This window comes from Geotrypetes seraphini, chromosome 2, assembly GCF_902459505.1.
Source record: "Geotrypetes seraphini chromosome 2, aGeoSer1.1, whole genome shotgun sequence".
Lineage (NCBI taxonomy): Eukaryota > Metazoa > Chordata > Amphibia > Gymnophiona > Dermophiidae > Geotrypetes > Geotrypetes seraphini.
Window position 1 is genome coordinate 11,468,033 of NC_047085.1, and position 20,934 is coordinate 11,488,966.

Sequence of the window (20,934 nt, forward strand, 5' to 3'; positions counted from 1 at the left end):
ACTAGACAACCAAATCGCCAATCTACTGACGGCATCCCTCGACTACAAGACATTTAGAAAAGAAATAAAGACCATACTCTTCAAGAAAGCCCTGAAAAAAGAAATAACACCGCAAGTTTCAAACACCACCTCTCACTAAAGCCAACTATCCCAAACAAATAACCATACTCATTTCTTACTCTCTTTGAAAATGACCAAAATTATTATTATTTTTTTTTTGTAAGTTCTTGTTGTAATACTTCCTTGATAATTCTTTTGTAATCCGCCTTGAACTGCAAGGTAATGGCGGAATAGAAATTCCTAATGTAATGTAATTTTTTTTATTTATTTAATTTTTTTTTTATATATTGTTCTCCCAGGAGAGCTCAGTACATGAATTTATTCAGGTACTCAAGCATTTTTCCCTGTCTGTCCCGGCGGGCTCAGAATCTATCTAATGTACCAGGGGCAATGGGGGGATTAAGTGACTTGCCCAGGGTCACAAGGAGCAGCGTGTGTTTGAACCCACAATCCCAGGGTGCTGAGGTTATAGCTTTAATCACTGCGCCACACTCTCCCCGAGTGGGCCAGAAACCCAAAGCCCTGCCCGGTAGTGTGCTTAGGTTCCATCTACTGGAGTCTCCATCAAAGCTCACTCCAGCCCACCTTAACCATCCCAGCCATCGAAGCACTTTTCAGCCCATCCTCAACCGAATGTCCATATCAGAACACAGGACGAGTGTTTCTATCAATTTGCTTCTTTACTTCCACTTTTGTGTAGAGGGATCACATCTGCCCTTCTCCTCCTGTACCACTCCCGAGACTAGAGAAGCACTGAAAAGGTCAGTCAGCCAAGCCTCCAGAACTTCCCAGAGTTCCTTCAGCACCCTTGGATGTACACCATCGTTTTGTCTACCTTTAATTTAGCTAGCTCCTCAGTAACACAACTCTCTGAAAATCAATTAGAGTCTACCACTTCTCCATCTCTATTTGTGTTTGTCTTCTGCGGTCCCGCTCCCAGCGCTTCAGCCGTGAACACAGAACAGAAATATTTGTTAAGCAAGTCAGGCTTTTCTTTATCAGCTTCTACATATTCCTCCCCTTCACTTGAGTCTCACAATGCCATTTTTGCACTTCTTCCTTTCATCGATATATCTAAAAATATGTCGTCTCCCCGTTTTATCGTTTCAACTTTTTTTCTTCAATTTGTATCTTTGCTTTCCTGACTACTCAACCAGCCTAGCTTAACTTTTCCAGATATTTTTGCCTGTCTTCCTCTTTCTGTGATTTTTGTATTTTATGAAAGCTGATCTCTTATTCCTTACCTTCTCAGCTATTACTTTTGAGAACCAAAGCTGCCTTCTTTTCCTCTTACTTTTACTTACTTGCCTCACAAAAAGGTCTGTCACCTTTACAATAACTTTCAGTTTTGCCCACTGCATTTCCACTCCTTCCAGACATTCCCATCCAGAAGACAATTCCTTGATGTAATCCCCCATCCATTCAAAGTTAGTTTTTTTAAGCCCAGAACCTTTACTTTTGAATGAGTCCTCTCTATACCCATCTCAATATTAAACAGTACCAAGCAGTGATCACTGGATGTCAGATGATCACCCACTATAACATCAGAAACACTTTTCCCGTTTGTAAGCACTAAGTCCAGTATGAGTCCATACCACGTGGGTTCCATTACCAACTGCTGGAACAGTTCTCCTTGTAGAGAATCCAGGATCTCTCTACTTCTAGAAGACGCCGCAATAAGGATTCCCCAATCAACATCCTGCATGTTAAAATCACCTATTAGTAAAACTTCTCCTTTTTTAGATATATTCATAAGAACATAAGAAATGCCTTCTCCGGATCAGACCTTGGTCCATCTAGTCCGGCGATCCGCACACGCGGAGGCCCATTTAGGTACTCCTTTGTGGAGACCCGGTTTTCCCGTAACCCTCAATATGATTCGCAAGAAGGTACGCATCCAACTTGCGTTTGAAACCCAGAACAGTAGTCTCCATCACAACCTCTTCCGGGAGAGTATTCCAAGTGACCACCACTCGTTGTACGAAACAGAACTTTCCTATGTTAGTCTTGAACCTACTGCCGCTCAGTTTCAGACTATGTCCTCTAGTCCGTGTCACATCTGAAAATGTTAGTAATGAGGGTTCCTGATCTATTTTATCAAATCCTTTTAATATTTTAAAAGTCTCTATCATATCTCCTCACAGTCTTCTCTTCTCGAGAGTGAACAGTCCTAGTTTCCTGAGGCGTTCTCTGTAGCTCAAATTCTCCATACCCTTGACTAGTTTCGTGGCTCGCCTCTGCACCCTCTCCAGCAGAGTTATATCCTTCTTAAGGTATGGAGACCAGTGTTGGACACAATATTCTAAGTGTGGTCTAACCATAGCTCTATAAAGTGGCATTATAACTTCTTCCGATCTACTCGTGATCCCCTTCTTAATCATGCCCAACATCCTGTTTGCCTTTTTCGCCGCTACCGCACATTGAGCTGAAGGTTTAAGGGTTCTATCAATCACTACCCCAGATCCTTTTCTTGTTCGCATTTGGTTAAAGTCCCCCCCACATCCTATATTCATGTTCTTTGTTTTTCTTTCCCAAATGCATCACCTTGCATTTGTCTAAGTTAAAATTCATCTGCCACTTTTTCACCCACGTCTCCAGTTGGTTGAGATCCTTCTGCAGATCTTCGCAGTCTCTTAGAGTGCCAACCGCCCGACATAATTTTGTATCATCTGCAAACTTGATTATATTGCAAGTTGTTTCTTCTTCTAGGTCATTTATAAAAATATTGAACAGTATAGGCCCAAGAACCGAGCCTTGAGGCACGCCACTAGTCACTTTCTCCCAGTCTGAAAATTTCCCATTTATGCACACCCTCTGTATTCTGTTTTCTAACCATTTGCTGATCCATCTGTGCACTTCTCCTCCTATTCCATGACTTTGTAATTTAGTCATGAGCCTTGCATGCGGGACCTTGTCAAATGCCTTCTGGAAATCCAAGTAAATTATGTCCACTGGATCCCCCCTATCCATTGATTTGTTCACCTTGTCAAAGAATTGTAGTAAATTTGTCAAACATGACTTCCCTTTTCTGAAGCCGTGTTGACTATCTTTTATCAAGTTGTGATCCTCCAAGTGTTGTACGATGGTATCTTTAATTAGTGCTTCAATTATCTTTCCAGGAACTGAGATGAGACTCACAGGTCTGTAATTCCCTGGTTCCCCTCTTTTTCCTTTTTTAAAAATTGGGATGACATTTGCTATCTTCCAGTCATCCAGTATTTGCCCGGTTTTTATTGACATGTTAGCCAAGGATTGTAAAAGTTCCCCAATTTCCACCTTAAGTTCCTTTAATACTCTCGGGTGAATTCCATCCGGTCCAGGGGATTTATTACTTTTTAATTTATCAATCTGGACGTATACCATGTCCAACTCCACATTTACTGTTGTTAGGCTTTCCTCAATGTCTCCGGTGAATATAATCCCTGTGTCTGGTATTGTTGTTGTATCCTCGTCCGTGAAGACAGAAGCAAAGAATGAATTTAGCCTATCGGCTATCTGTTTGTCTTCTTTTATTGTCCCTTTTCTTTCTTGGTCATTGAGAGGGCCCACTGCCTCTCTTGCTGGTTTCTTTCCCTTCACATATCTAAAGAAGGGTTTGAAGTTTTTTGCTTCCTGAGCTATCTTTTCCTCATAGACTTTTTTTGCTTCTCTTACCACTTTATGATATTTTTTCTGGTCGGTTTTGTGACAGTTCAAGGCCTCCGTCGTTTTTTCCTGTTTCCATTTTTTAAACGAGTTCCTCTTTTCCCTTACTGCATCCTTTACTTCTTTGGATAACCAGGCTGGTTCACCTTTTTTCGCCTTCCTTTGGCAATCCTTGGTATGTAAAGATTCTGTGCCTCTGTGATGGTTTTTTTCAGCAGAGACCATGCTTGATCTACTGTCTGGATTTCTGTTTTTCCTTTCTTCAGCCGTTTTCTAACAATGGTTCTCATACTATCATAGTTTCCTTTTTTGAAATTAAAGGTTGTGGCTTTAGTCCTGATAGGTTTCCCCTTACCGATGCAAATGGTAAAATTGATCATATTGTGATCGCTTGTCCCCAACGGGGCTGTTACCTCTACATCTGCTGTCCTTCCAGTAATGCCATTTATAACCAAGTCCAGGATTGCGCTACCTCTAGTCGGTTCTCCTACCATTTGCTCAAGGAAGCAATCTCCCATCAGTTCGAGGAATTTTGTCTCTCTGACGCAGGTTGACGTTCCCAGTTTATCCCCGGAAAGTTGAAGTCCCCCATGATCGTCACATTTCCTGTTTTACATCCGTGGTTAATTTCTTCCCTCATTGCTATGTCACTTTGCTCAGACTGTCCCGGGGGTCGATAGTAGAGGCCAATTTTTGTGTCTGCTTCTTTTTGTCCAGGAATCTTTATCCAGAGGGACTCTAGTTTACCGTCTACTTCCGACTCTCCTTCTCTGTTAGACTCTATGTCTTCCTGGACATACAGGGCAATACCTCCCCCTTTTTGCCCAATCCTATCTCTTCTGTATAGTTTATATCCTTGCAATGCCGTGTCCCATTCATTTTCATCATTCCACCATGTTTCCGTTATTCCTATGATATCCAGTTGCTTTCTTTTTGCTAGTTCCTCCAGTTCGTCCAAATGTCCACTATTAAATCTCTGTCCACTTCTTCCGTCTGTGAAAGAGGCCTGTATTAGAGAATGACACAGGGAAAAAATTTGTCCCCGTCCCCACCGTCTCTGTCACTGCCCTGTCCCCACAACCACTGTCCCCGCCCCATCCCGCATCCATACAAGCCTCAGTACTGCAATATTTAGCTTATTCCTTCCATATAAATCAAAGTTCTGGCTGCTGAACTAGAGAAAGAGATGTTCAGCTGGCAGGGCTTTGTTTATAAAATTTTATGAACACAATTAATATACTACTTTATCTTAAAGCAAAATAAATAAATAGAAAATTTTTCTCTACCTTTGTTGTCTGGTTTCTGCTTCCCTCATCTTCTTATTAAATTCCTTCCATCCACTGCCTGTCTTCTCTACACCTTCCATTTGCTCTGTTACTGTGCCTCTCCCTTCACCCCCCCCAATTGGTCTGGCACCCATCTTTTTCCCTCTGCTCGCCCATAGTCTCCCCACTCTCTCTTCCCATTCCCTTCAGTGTCTTCTCCCGACTCAGTCACCCCCATTTCCCTTCAGTGTCTTCTCCCCATTCTGTCACCCCCATTTTCCTTCAGCGTCTTCTCCCCACTCTCTCTTCCCCATTTCCCAGCATCTTCTCCCAACTCTCTCTTCCCCATTTCCCAGCGTCTTCTCCCCACTCTCTCTTCCCCATTTCCCAGCGTTTTCTCCTCACTATGTTCCCCATTTCCCAGCGTCTTCTCCCCACTCTCTCTTCCCCATTTCCCAGCGTCTTCTCCCCACTCTCTCTTCCCCATTTCCCAGCGTCTTCTCCCCACTCTCTCTTCCCCATTTCCCAGGATCTTCTCCCTACTCTCTCTTCCCCATTTCCCAGTGTCTTCTCCCCACTATCTCTTCCCCAGTTCCCCTAGGCTGCTTCAGCGTCTTCACCTCAACATTCTCCCACCCCAGCACCCTTCGCATGGTCCAGCAGCTCCCTCTCACCAGCTAGCCGTGCATCTCCTTCCCTCTCTTCCCCTTACCTTCTCTTCATGGCGATTTCTATAAGGCTATGCCTTGTATTGCAGCCGGAGCCTTGAAGGCTGCTGGAAAAGTCTCTTCCGATGCAACCGGAAATAGGAAGTTGCGTCAGAGGAGACTTTTCCAGCAGCCACACGTGACACGACTTCAAGGCTCCGGCTGCAATACAACGCATAGCCTTATAGAAATCGCCACGAAGAGAAGGTAAGGGGAAGAGAGGGAGGGAGATGCACGGCTGGCTGGCAGGAGGGAGCTGCTGGACCATGCGAAGGGTGCTGGGGGTGGGAGGACAGGGGGCTGCCGGACCGCACGCTCTTTCACTGCATGTCCTCACTCCTTTAACTGCGGAGACAAGACCTTTCACTGCTCCACGGGACGGTGAATGGCCTTGTCCCCGTACTTGCGGTGACCTTTTTTTGTCACCGTTTCGGCGGGTTACCCATGGCTAGTCAAGGGTAACAACCACCGTGTCATTCTCTATTATAAACTTAAAATCACACACTGGCATTCAATGAATTGCCCAGCGTAATAAAAACATACCGGCACAGGGGAGGGTGGTGCATTGGTGGACTGGAAAGGCGTGCAGTGAATGGCATTAGGTATAAGATTATTGTTCAATCGCAGGGCATCTAGCTTCAGCAACGGAGAGTGGCCAAAAGTATCTGTCTTCCCACTGCGTTCATTCCCTCGCATAGCAGGGGCTAAGAGTGGAGAGAACCAAAGATACCAAGACATATATTTAAGGTTTTTTTCCACATTATAGATGTTTAACAGAGCATCTGATTGCCATGAGTAAAACATGAAAATAACCAAGGGTTGACAAGTCTCCAAGTCAAAAAAGGTTAAGTAAATAATTTTAAGGTTTTCCAAGGATACGTGCTAACACCTGGATTTCTCCCCACTGTCATGCCCTTGGTCATTTTAATATATCCTTTAAAAGGTAGATAAGGTAACCAGGTGGGTATATTATCATAATTAATGATTAATATCCTCACCCTCAAATTAAATGGTAGATTGAAACCTGCAGTACTTCTAAAGAGGACTATTTCTGGATACCTGAAAAGTTGATATCAAATAAAGCAAGGTTGCTTACCTATAGCAGGTGTTTTCCTAAGATAATGGAAAATCAATCGTCATACATAAGTGATATCATCTGATAAAGTCTGGGTTGGACACAAATTTTCTAGAGCAGTGGCTCTCAAATCTGTCCTGGAGAACCCCCAGTCAGACAGGTTTTCAGGTGATCCTTAATGAATATTCATGAGAGAGATCTGCATGCATTAGAGGCAGTGCATGCAAGTCTGTTATGAATATTCATTGTGGATAGCCTGAAAATCTGACTGACTGAGGGTCTCCCAGGACAGGTTTTAGAACTACTGTTCTAGAGCAGACATGGGCAACTTCGGTCCTCGAAGGCCAGAATCCAATCGAGTTTTCAGGATTTCCCCAATGAATATGCATTGAAAGCAGTGTATGCAAATAGATCTCATGCATATTCATTGGGGAAATCCTGAAAACCTGATTGGATTCCGGCTCTAAAGTTTCAAGTTTTTATTAATATTTGATGAATCACTTATTCAATTTGCTAAGCGATGTACAATTTCCTAAAAACATAGGTGTGAAAACATACACAATAACATCAAACTTACAAATTTAAGCCAAACTTGAGTCATGGAGGGTAGAGGGGAAAAGTTACAATTCTTTGTTAGAGAGAATAAACAAAAAGGAAAAAGACGAGAGGGAGGGTAAAAAGTTAAGGACCTGAAGCATATGGTCGGTGGTCTAGAGATCAAATGTTAAATGCGTCTTTAAACAGATAGGTTTTTAAAGACTTTTTAAAGGAAGTAAGATCTTTTTCTTCTCTAATGAACTGAGGTAGTGAGTTCCACAGTTGAGAGGCCATTACCGAAAACATATCGAGTCTTCTAGTGCCTACAATTTTCAGTGAGGGATGGTTAAGAGGTTTTGAGATGTCGACCGAAGCGACCGGGGGGTATTATGAGGGATGAGCATTCTAGTTACAAATTGAGGTTCGTTAAAAATTAATGTTTTATATACTAAAAGTATTACTTGAAGGTGAACGGTGGCTAATTGGGAGCCAATGGGAGTCAATCATTAAGGGCGTGACAAGGTCATATTTTTTGGCATTATGGATAAGTTTAACGGCCGTATTTTGAATTATTTGGAGCCTTCTTTTTTCCTTTTGTGTGATATTGAGTAAGAGAGAGTTGCAATAATCAATTTTGGCTATGACCAGAGAGTGAATTATGACCAGCAGATGGAGACACACAAAACTTTGGAACTGTACATATCATGTGACTCCTCCCTAATTACCTCAGTCTGTCAAATAGCCAAGCAGAACTAAAAACTATATACAGAAAACAAAAAGGACTCCGAACAGGAGTATCAATAAATAAAAACAGGAATGCTGTTGGAAAATGCAAAGGAACAAATGCAAATAGCAAAGGACCCCACAGCTCGCTAGCTACGTCAGCCAAGCCACAGTTGCTGTTCTTATTCTCCCCAGCCCTAGAAAAATACTAGAAACCGACAGAAAATGAAAAGCTGCATGCAAGAACACAACAATAGACAGGGTGGGGTCCTATGCTGGTCTGGAGAGGCTAAAAGAAAGTAAATTAGCGGGTAAGAACCTAATTTCTCCTTCTTAAACAACTCTCCAGACCAGCATAGGGTTAATCTTACAACCGGGATGTACCAAAGCAGTTCCCATCAGGAATATGACCCCCCCAAAGGGCCAACACCAGAACATGCTCACCGAACACCGCATCCCGATATGCCTGAACGTCCACACAGTAGTGTCTAACAAAGGAATGTAGAGAAGACCAGACTGCTGCCTTACAAATATCCACTGGAGGCACCAGCGAAGACTCAGCCCAAGAAGCTGCCTGATCCCGAGTGGAATGAGCCTTGAGAAAATTCCGGAACAGTCTTTTTTTTTGAAGAAGATAAGCGGAAGCAATAGTCTCTTTGATCCAGCGTGCAACTGTAGCCCTACAAGGACCTGCTAGAAGGACAAAAAGATGATCTGATTTCCTGAGTCCTCCGCAAGTAGATGCGAAGTACCCAACCAACATCCAATTTGCGCAACTGATTTTGCTCAGAAGAATCTGTCCGACTACCCAGGAACGGGAGAACCACAGACTGATTGACATGAAAAAGAGAAACTACCTTTGGCAGAAAGGAAGGGACAGGCCTCAACATGACCCTCTCCCTAGAAAACTCGAGGAAGGGAGACCTACAAGAGAGCCTGCAGCTCTGAAACACATCTAGCATAAGTAATAGCCACCAAGAAGACCGCCTTAAGAGTAATAATAATTTTTATACTTATATACCGCCAAAGCCACAGAAGTTCGAGGCGGTTTACAGCAAGAAGCGCTGGACAATCAGTGAAGAGGTTACAATCAAAGTCAGCAATACAATCTTACATAATGAAGGACTATGAAAGCTATATAGTTCATTAGGGTTACTGGCTGAGTAAGCAGAGCTGAATAGATTCTTAGTTAACAAATTGATTGAACAAGCTCGTTTTTACCAGTTTTCTAAAACTGAAGTAGGATGATGAGTGCAAAAACGTTACTAAGTCAATCGTTCCATTTGCCTGCCTGGAAGGCAAGAGTTCTGTCCAAGAATCTTTTGTAGTGGCAGGCAGTCAAAACTGTTGTAAGCCCAGAGATAGGGCAGTGCCACACAGTGGAGCTGCCGCTGCAGTCCACCTCCCATAAAGTGGCTGTGCCAAACAAGCTGAAGGCACCTGGTCTGGTCAGCATCCAGTGAAGGTCCTTCAACGAGCGGCCACCCAAAGACTCAAACGGGGGGCGTACCAGCCCGGACAGAACTGGATTCAAATCCCAAGAGGGAACAGACGGTTGCATGGGAGGATTGAGCAACTTGGTCAGCCGCAAGAAGCGAATGACATCAGGAATGACAGTCAGACGCTGACCCTGTAATAACCCACGAAAGACTGACAGGGCCGCAAGTTGAACCCAGAGAGAAGATCAAGCCAGGCCCCTGTCCAGGACATCCCGCAAGAACTCTAAGATGTTAGGCAGGAAAGTGCGAGAAGAGACCATTCCCCGCGCCGTACACCACTCCTCAAATATACGCCAAACCCGCACATATGCCCGAGAAGTGGAAAATCTGCGGGATCGCAAGAGAGGAGAAGATCACCTTATCTGAATACCCCTTCCTACCTAGGTGTTCCCTTTCAAGAGCCAAGCCGTAAGACAAAAAAGGGAGCCAGATCGAACAGGGGAATGGGGCCCTGAGTCAGAAGATCGGGCGAAAGAGGCAGAGGAACAGGATCCGACACCAGAAGCCGCACCAGATCCGCATACCACGGGCATCGGGGCCAATCTGGAGCCATCAGAACCATCAGGCCCGGGTGACAAACAATCCAGAGAAGAACTCTGCCCACTAATGGCCATGGAGGGAATACATACAACAGCCCCTCCATTGGCCATGGTTGAACCAGAGCATCCAGGCCCTTGGCCTGACTGTCTCTGCGACGACTGAAGAACCGGGTGTTTTGGCGTTGACACTCGTGGCCATCAGGTCTATGAGGGGCTGACTGCAAGACTGCACTATCAACTGAAAAGCCACTTGGCTTAGACACCACTCTCCGTGAGCTAGCACGTGACGACTGAGGAAGTCCGCTTGAACATTCTTCACTCCGGCTATATGGAAGGCAGAGAAGACCTGAAGATGAGACTCTGCCCAGACCAAGAGCAGAGCCGCCTCCTGCGCCACCTAAGTGCTCTTGGTGCCCCCCTGACTATTATCGGCCACCGCCGTGGCATTGTCCGACAGAATCCGGATCAACTTACCTGTCAAGAAGAAGTGGAAGGCTAACAGCGCAGACGGAAGGCTCTGGGCTCCAGAACATTGATCGACCAATACGCCTCCTCCTTGGACCAGGTGCCCTGAGCTGAGTGGCCTAGACTCAGAGCTCCCCAACCGAGGAGACTGACATCTGTGAGAAGCACCGTCCATTGTAGCTGATCCAGACTCGTCCCTTGAACAATATGGGAGGTCTAGAACCACCAATGAAGATTGCAGCAAGCCAAGCACCGCAGAGGTACAGGGCGACCACCTCCAAAGTAGAGCATACTGAAGAGGATGCATGTGGGCCCAAGCCCACCTCACCACGTTGAGGGAAGCCGTCATGGACCCCAAGACTTGGAGGAAATCCTGCACCCAATGACACCGGGATACCATAAGCAGGCAAATGAGATTGCAAATTGCTTACCCGGACCTCTGGGAGGAAAGACCTTCCCCAAGGAGGTGTCGAACACAACCAAGATACTCCAGGCACTGCGAGGGGGGGCCAACTGGCTCTTGTCAAGGTTGACAACCCATCTCAGTGACTGTAGGAACTTCACCACCCGAGCCCTTACTCGGGTGCTCTCCTGGAACAACTTTGCGTGAATCAACCAGTCGTCCACGTAGGGAATCACCAGAATGCCCTCGGTCTGCAAGGCCGCCGCAACGACCACCAGACCCTTGGTGAACATCCGGGGAGCCGTGGCCAATTCAAAAGGAAGCGCACAGAACTGATAGTGCTGACCCAAGATCGCAAAACGAAGGAAACGTTGATGGGAGGCCCAGATTGGAACATGCAAGGAGGCCTCCGTCAGGTCGAGAGCAGTGCCACCTCGAACAGCCTGGCAAGCACTGTCTTCAGGCAGGCAGGCAGGGCATTTTAGAGTCCATTAGAGTTTGAACTAACTAGTCCAAAACCTCTGGAAAACAACAAAGACCCCTGAAAATGAAAATTTAGAGAGCTTAGTGATGGACACTGCATCCGTCGACCAAGCCCGAAGCCAGAAGGTCCGATGCGCTGCTATGGATTTGACAGACATCTGCAAGAAGTCAGAGAGGGCGTCAGAGGAAAGAGAGAGTCATCTGAATCTTCACCACCTCCTGACCATTAGACTCCCTGTCAATGACCTGCTCAGCCCACCGAAACGCGGCCTGAGCCACCAGTCCCGCACAAATAGCTGCCTGAACCCCAAGGCAGACATCAAAATTATGTTTAAGAATGGTCTCCAACTTACACTCCTCGGAGTCTGTTACGATAGAACTGCACTCGACAGGCACAGAGTATGCCATATAGCAATAGCTGAGACTACCGTGTCCATCACTGGCGACTTTAAGGTAGTCCTATCCCTCACCGGGACGGGATACAAACAAGCCAAGGAGCGCACAAACTGAAAAGACGCCTCCGGCGGAGTCCACTGCGCCAGGATAATATCCAGAAAAAAACGGATATATTGGACAAAAGAGGGAAGCAGAGGAAATCCCCCAAAGAAGAGGGTCCTCCACACTCGGGGGTCATAAGCGGCGCCTCTTCAAAGCGCAACACCGAGGAGATCTGCTGAATCAGATCTGAGAGTTTGTCCCTCTGAAAAAGGCTCACCTCAAACACCTCCTCACTGGTAGACTGGAAAAAGACAAGTCCCTGGTACCAGCAGCCGTCCCCTCGAGAGGATCCTGGAAGTGTCCCCAAGGGTCCAGGTCCTCATGCAATAGTTAAAACTCTCCTCAGACAACAAGTCCTCGTTGGAGGCCATACGCAGGCACCTGGACGAGGGAGGAGGAGGAGGGGACACAAAAAGAATTAAGGAGTCAAAACATCAGGGGATGCGGAGGGACAAACCTCCGAGACCCCCTGGACACAAATAGGACCCCCGGCCACCAGAAAATATGCTTTACACAAAGCAAAATGAAAATGAGGGGGGAAAAAACCCTGGAGGCCACATGGGACTCTCTGCCCCAGAAGAGGACCCTGCTGTAACCTGTCCCTATTATGTCAAAACAGGGAGAAGGCACCTGGGGCTATGAGGGAAAATGGCATGTAACACACCAAAAATAGCCCCTCCAGGGCCTGTAGCGGCTGAGAAGACTGAACTGTCCCAGCTGCTAAAGCCAACAAAATAGATAAAGGGAAGATAATCTATTAAATATATGAAATAATCAAATCATCAAAACTAACACCATTCAAAACTAAAATTAAGGCCACTATAGCATTTAATCTAAATCAAAATATTATCATGAATATTCAAAATATGACTGAAATTAAGTCATAATCCTTTTTATTTTTTTCAAATTCTTTATTCATTTTTCATCTTACATCAAGTACACAATATTACATCATTTGAAACTTTTACACATTACTTGAAATTCATTCAATTATGATTTTACATACATAAATTTATTCCCTCCCTACCCACTCTTCCCACAAGTAATTTAATTCAAAATATCATATAAACATTGTATTCTTATCTATTAATAAGACCAATAAAGGAACTTTCTATCCTCCCCCCTCCCCCTACATATAAATGTACTTTCAGTGGAAAATGATGTCTATTCATTACAATAATTTGTTAATAAATGATTAGACACCTTTATGTAGTAGAAGTATTATAATAAAGGAGGGTATAATATATGATTTGAACGAGTTCACTGTTGATGTGGGGAGGGATGGGAGGAGGGAGGGGGATATTTAAAGTACTTAAGACAATATTGGTTAGGATTTTTAAGTGATTTAAGTGAATTATATGTTATAATATTGTACACTTGTTGAACGAATTGAAAATGAATAAAGATTTTAAAAAAATAATAATTTGTTAATGGCCCCCAAATCTTTTTAAAATTATTATAATTCCCTTTTTGTTTGGCAATTGTTCTTTCCATTTTATAAATATGACATAGCGAATTCCACCAAAATGTGTAGTTAAGCCTATTGTAATTTTTCCAATTGCTGGTAATATGTTGTATGGCGACTCCTGTCATAATTAACAAAAGCTTGTTATTACTTGATGAAATTTGACTTTTTGCTCTCATTGACAGAATTATATCATATGATAAAGCAACATGGTTTTCTAGTAAACAATTATTTTGAGACCAAATTGATTTCCAAAAAGCCATCTTAAATAATAAAATGCTAGCCCGCGCATGCGCAGTAGCGAACCGTGTTCCCTTATCCCTTTTCTGTAGTGGTGTGGCCGCACGACTGCGCATGCGTGCTTAGTACGTCACTGCCAGAAGACGAACCGTCACAGAGCGAGTGAACGCCTGTGGCACATCCGGATTGTGAGCAGTCCTGCCTTCGGTCCTGTCCCTGTTAAACCGGCTGGCAATAACAAAGTCAGATGCCATGGGTTCTTCCCTTTTGCCAAATTACTAAAGGCTCTGCCGGTCTCGATCCTGAGGGGCGGGATCGAGACCGGCAGAGCCTATAGCGATTTAGCAAGACAGAAGGCCCCCTTGATGTCTGGCTTCGTTATTGCCAGCCGGTTTAGTGGGACCGAGACAGGACCGAAGGCAGGGCTGTTCACAATCCAGATGCACCGCTGGCTCATCACTCCCCCCCCTCCTTCCAGCGGCCGCCAAACAATGCCTTCCTCCCTGCCATGATCCTCAAGGCCTGGATTGCAAGTTTGAAGGTAGGGCACGGACGGTTTGAGAATGAGGGAGAGAACAACGCAGCCAGACGGATCGCGGGAAGGGAAAGGGGGGGGGAGGAGGGTTTCGAGGGAGCCAGCTGGCCGCATAAATTATTTTCATTTCAAATCTGTCGCCGACGCCACAGCTCCTCTCTCATTTTCCGACATAATATAAGTGCAGCTCATGAGAGGAGCCGCGGCGGCGGCTTTGAAAACGGCTCACTTAGTTCTTCACTGCATTTTTTTTTAAAGTTTAAAACTGCCGCCGTGGCTTCTCTCACAATCCCAGCCTGTGTCAGAGAAGGCTTCCGACGCAGGCCGGATCGTGAGAGGAGCCGCGTAGGCATCTTTAAACTTAAAAAAAAAATCCAGCAAAGAACTAAGGGAGCCGTTTTATCTCCATGCTACTACGAAGGAACAGGTGAGGGGGAGGGAAATGCTGATGCTGATGGACAGGGAGCAGGCAGGCATGGCAGGCAAGCAGGGGGAGAGGGAAAGGGGCTGCTTTGGGGGTAGGGGTGTGCTGGGGGCACACAGCAATCATGGGCAGGGGATCACAGAACAGGCAGGCATGGCTCAACAAGGGAAGAGGGAAAGGGGGCTACTTTGGGGTGAGGGGTTTGCTGGGCCAGACAGCAATCATAGGGGGGAAACAGAAGGGGGCCACGGAGCAGGCAGGCATGGCACAAAAGGGGGCAGGGGCATTGGGAAACGGGGCTGCTTTGGGGGGAAGGGTGTTCTGGGGGCACACACCAATCATGCCGGGGAAGAGAAGGGGGCCACAGAGAGATAGGCAGGCATGGTGCAATGGAGAAATACAGGCAGGCAGGGCACAAGACAGAGACACAGACAGAAAGAATGACAGACAGACAGACAGCATCCAAGCACAGAGAGAGAAAGGAAAAAAACCCAGTCGTCTACTCTAGCACCAATTGGACAGGGGGAGAACGAAAGAGATGCTGATGGACAGGGGGTTGAAGAAAAGGAACGGAGGACTAATGTTGGACAGGGGGAGAAGGAAAGAGGTGCTGCTGGACAGGGGGGAGGTAAAACAAAGGGAGAAGGGCTGCTGCTGCATAAGTTTCAAGTTTATTTAAATTTGATGGTTCGCTTAACATTTCTAAGCGAATTACATAAGAAAATACAATTGGGGTAAAAACATTAAAAAAAGAAAATTAATATAATTGTTATTTTAAGTTAAAAACAGTGCTTTCTTATCTGACAATACGGACAAAACTGGATAGGATTGGGAAAGAACATTAGGGAAAAAAGTTACAGTATTTTGTTTCCTAGATAGAGGAGAAGAGAGTTGGAGGGGGAAGGGTAAAACAATAGGGTTGGGATATAAGTAAAATCAGAAATTTTAAAATTATCAGAGAGAAAATAAATTTTTTTTTTTTTTTTTAGAGGTTAAATACAGCTTTAAAGAGGAATGTTTTTAAATTAATTTTAAATAAGTTGAGATCTTTAATATTTCTAATATATAAAGGGAGTGTATTCCAGATAAGCGGCGCCTTGACTGAGAAGATATCGTGGCGTCTAGTTCCTATTATTTTTAGTGAAGGGACCATTAATAGCTCTTGAGTATTGGACCGGAGTAAGGAGAGCAGTGAAGGGGTGGTGGTGGACACAGGGGAGGTAAAAGGAAGGGAAAATGGACAGGGGGAGCAGGCAAGGGGTGGTGATGGACAGCCAAGGAAAAAGAAAGGCAGAAAGAAAAAAAGCGGCTAAGGAGAGAGAGAGAAAGAAATAAAGACAGACACACACACATATGTTCTAGCACCCGTTAATGTAACGGGCTTAAAGACTAGTGATACAATAAAATACTAAATGATCTAAAGTCCCTGCTTCCAGATTACAATGCCAGCATCTATTAGACCTAGAGCTATCTAACTTTTGTAATCTAACAGGGGTCCAAAACGAACCAAGTTTGTCTCATAGATGCAGACACTGTACATCTCATTCTCCAAGACCAAATTTGTGGCCATTGAGACACAGAAATTTGATGCTTAATCTCAATGCTCCAAATGTCTCTAATAGCAGTCCTTGGTTTTTTATTCCTATATCCAGATATCAATTTATACCACTTATTTATACCTTATTGAGTATTTAAGTGTTTAAAGAAAACTGGTGGACATATCATAAATTATACAGACTTCAATCTTTGGAACCTCTTATGATGTATACCATTCCAAGTTCCTGTCTTGTATATTGTTATAATCATTTATGTCCACCACCAGTAAGAAATCTTTTAATTTATTTATTTTAATTACATTTAATAATTATAGCTACTTAGTTTATTAAATTTACCATTGTTATAAACACTAATCTTAAATACTTTTAAAATATTAAATAATAAATAATAGCTACGTGTGTGAAAAAACTAAATTGTAATTTCATTTTAAATTTCCATTAGATTACAATACATTCAATATATAAGCTTAAAAATCTAAAGTGCATGTGCATAAAGCCTAATTGATTAATTTAATAATTGTGACAATGTCACTGTGTTTAAATAACACTAAAAAAATATATTCCTAAACTGTGCATTTGCTTGAATCCTTTTAGAAAGTATGGATAAATAAATTATGTGCAATGTGACTAATCTTTATTAAAAAGGCAACACTTAGCTGTGTGTGGTGGAGCCTGCCCCATCAACATTGATAAGATGGAAGATAAAGCCGGCATCAGCTGAGAGAAAAAACAGCTGACAGAAAATCCCCAGCTGCACCACCGGCAATTGAGGAAATCCCGCCATGGGCGCAAGGTAAAGACTGGGCTTCTCTACAAAGTTATGCCGGCTCGTGAGGCCCTGGACACCGGCAACCGCTGCCGATGAGACTCTTCCACCACACCAGCCCCAACAGCTGTTTTCAGTGCCTTGCGTCTGGACTAAATTGTGCACTTCTACCCCTGAGAAGTGCTCAATTGCTCCATACGCGATCTAGCTGAAAGAAAAGTGCTGGTTAGTTGAAAACTACAGTAATTTACAGCATATTTAAAGGGAAAGCAACCCTTTAGACCAGCACTGCCTCAGGATTTTTTATTTATTTATTTTCTTTCCCACAGAAAAGACTCCACTGGCTCTCTAAACAATATGCCTTACCACAAGGGGGTAAGTCTTATTGTTGAAGAACCTCTAGAAAAATATTGGGGAAGTGAAGGAAAGGGGGGAGGGACCCCGCTCGAGACCCGCTGGGTTTGACATCCCCGAAGTCGGACAGACCCCCAAACAGGGTCCACCCAAGCTCAATCCAGCAACAAAAAGGGACAAAAATTTCTAAACAAATTCCAATAGCCCTAACAAGGGAGATAGGTGCAGCTCACCACACCTGCTGGAGACTGAGAGAAGACTGAGGTAATTAGGGAGGGGTCACATATGTACAGTTCCAAAGTTTTGAATCCACCTGCTGATCATGATGAGATATATACCCGCTTGTAAGATTAACCCTATGCTGGTCTGGAAAGTTGCTAAAGAAAATGAAGGTACTTAGAAAGTTAAGATGCATAGTAAAACAAGTTTCTCCTTAGGGTTGTATTAACAGAAGCTACCATGACTCAGGGGATAGGCACAAGAATATAGAACTTTCCATCTCTAAAACTAAGTGACAGAAGACTCTTGAAGACATAAATCAAGGAGATTTTTTAAAATGTTGGTACCTCTCTTTGGAGACAATTTGGTTGGTAGAGTGCTAGACTTCCACTTATCATCTGAAGCAGTACTGTCCAGACTGACAGAGGGAGCTGGATGCATCATAGCCAAGGCTTGATCCTCTTCGTAGCACAGCTGGGAGAGATTTGCCTTTTTAGCTGACAGCAAGTAAAGGAAAGCAGTGTCCCCATCTTTTCTTATACCATAGGAACCGAGAGTCCTGTCATCTACACACAAACACTGCCCAATGATCCAACGTTGAACACTAGGATGGAACCCATATTCTTGAAAAACCTAAAAAGTTGAACATTTAATAGTGATCAGAACATTACAATGGAAGAGAGAAATAAAATGTTGCACTTCTGAACAGCTGCTATTTCAAATAATGTAAAGTGAATTTATAAGCATCAATAAATACACATTGAAAATCATTACAGTATAAAGTATGGACTTAGACTATCTGAAAGTGGTGCAGGGTTATGGAAGGGGTAAAGGCTGAGAGGAGAGAACTAAACTGGATGAGGAATACAGGGAAAGGGGAGCTAGAGAGCAAAAATGATCTTGAAGAAGGGGAACAGAGAAGACGATGAGGGAACTGAAAGAAATCAAGAAGGAAATATGAGTCAGAGTTCTAGACAAGGAGATGAAAGACTAAAACAGAATATGATGGAGATGAAGAGAAGTTAGAAGTAGAGGAAAAGGAGATTCATATGGACACAGATCTGAGAGACTTTATTGGAATTAATTGATAAGTTTGGTAAATTTTCAGGTTATAAAATTAATTGGAATAAATCTGAAATTATACCCTTAAATGTTCATTGTGTAAAAGGACTATTTAAAAATTTTCCATTTATATGGAAGGAAGAAGGATTTAAATATCTTGGCATTCAAGTTAAAAATACAATTGAAGATACTGTAAAAGAAAATGAAAAATTTGTATTAAAAAAAGTTACAGAGTTGTGTGAGCAATGGAACCCTTTACATATTTCTTGGTGGGGGAGAGTTCAAACTATTAAAATGATGATGTTGCCTGTAGTTTGCTACCAAATGAGTATGATACCTATTTATTTTCAGGGGTCCTTTTATAAAAAGCTTAATAGTATTTTAACGAAATTTCTTTGGCTTGGTAGAACACCTAGAATAGCTTTAGTAACTTTGCAAAAATCAATCAAGGAGGGAGGGGTAAATTTTCCAAATTTTTATAGGTACCATCAAGCCTATATTCTACGTCAGGGTATGTATTGGATCCTCCCAGAACTTATAGATAATGCACCTGATTGGTTATATTTGGAATGGCGCCTTATGTTTCCCCTAAATTTAGTTCACCTTCCAAGTATTAACATGCCTAGAAGATACAGAGAAAATAAAATTTTAATGGATACTTGGAAAACGTTGAGATTTATAAGTAAATTAACACCTATCCCAATAAATAAATCAACTAATCAATCTTTATGGATAAACTCCAAGATCAAAATTGGCGGAGCTCAAATCCTTTGGAAGAACTGGATTATTGCAGGCATTAGATCTTTAGATGACGTTATTTCAGAAAGTAAACTGCTGGATTTTTCACAATTGCAACATAGATTTGGTCTTAATAAAACACAAAGTTTTAAATGGTTGCAATTGAAGCAGGCCATTCAGGTTGGGTTCCCTGAATGGAAAACATTGAATAATCAATATAGTTTAAAGTTCTTATGTTTTCAAGCAGACTTCCTAGGACATCAAGCCGCATTGTGGTATAAATTAATATCTGGATATTTGAATAAAAAACCAAAAAATGGTCTAAGAGATATTTGGAGCATTGAGATTAAGCATCAAATTAATGCATCTCAATGGCCACTAATTTGGTCTTGGAGAATGAGATGTACAGTGTCAGCATCTATGAGACAAACTTGGTTCTTTTTATTACATAGAGCTTTTTGGACCCCTACACGTTTGCAAAAATTAGACAGTTCTAAGTCCAATAAATGCTGGCACTGTAATCTGGAACCAGGGACATTAGATCACTTACTGTATCAGTCCCTACATTAAAAGTTTTTGGAATTCAATTTGGCCACAAATTAATAAATTGATGGAAAATCATATAGCAATATCATACAATACAATATTATTTGGAATGATGATGAGAAAAAAAAGTCAAATTTCACCAGAAAATAACAAGCTTTTATTGATTATGACAGGGGTGGCCATTCAGCATATAACCAATAATTGGAAGAATTATAATAACCTAAATTATACATTTTGGTGGAATACAATATGTCATGTATTTAAAATGGAAAGAACAATAGCAATACAAAGAGGGACATATACTAAATTTATAAAAATATGGGGGCCATTGACAAAATACTGCAATGAATAAATAGCAGAATTTTTCTTCTTCTTTTCTTCTTTTAAATATCTTTTTTATGACACACATAGAGGGGGGGTAATGAAAATAATTTCTATATAATATGTTATAATATGTTATACAATATGTAATGTATGAATGAAAAGTAATAGAAGGGTGGGGGGAGGGAGAGGGGGAAAAACATAGTTAGAATATGATGTATTAGATATAAAAGTGATATTTTGTATTTATCAATTATATTTTAATATTTTGTACACTTTATGTAAAACTTGAAAATAAAAATAATAAGGAAAAAAAAAAAAAAAGATGAAGGGATAGGAGCAAACAGTGAAAAGGTGATAACGAATGGAAGTGAGAGATAAAGAAAATGTCAGTGAATGGAAATCAAAGAAATAGTACATGAAAGATAACAGAGAAAAAGCAATTAGAAATGGAGGCTGGTCACCCGGGGTCCCTCTTCTACCTATGCAATGACTAAAGACTCTGCTATTAGATTATAAAACGGAACGTATGTGGTATAACATCTCCCATTAAGCGCACTAAGATATTGTCAGTTCAAAACCACCATAAAGCAGAACAGAAATTAAAACAACAGTGGGTAGATGATTGTTTTTCTTTTCAGAATTATGAACAAACAAGATGAAGATGAGTGTGCTACAGAAAACATTATTCATTTATTTGTTTTGGGGAAAAAGGATAAAACTTGTATAGAAAGATTGCCATTGTCCACATGTACAGCTGAGAGTGCCAAGATGGGTCTCCACCCACCAAAACAGCATCTGGGCTTCCA

At 42.6% G+C, this 20,934-nt stretch overlaps 1 protein-coding gene across 4 annotated transcripts in view; it reads right to left on the reverse strand.

The window, feature by feature from the left end:
- SHARPIN (SHANK associated RH domain interactor) overlaps positions 1–20,934 on the reverse strand; it is a 172,401-nt gene that overhangs the window by 111,983 nt on the left and 39,484 nt on the right. For all 4 annotated transcript variants that reach the window (XM_033929960.1, XM_033929961.1, XM_033929959.1 and 1 more), the window contains 2 exons: positions 17,806–18,091; positions 6,221–6,381 (listed from right to left, as the gene is read on the reverse strand). In XM_033929960.1, the coding sequence (XP_033785851.1) occupies positions 6,221–6,381; positions 17,806–18,091 (447 nt within the window). The remainder of the gene's footprint in view (positions 1–6,220; positions 6,382–17,805; positions 18,092–20,934) is intronic.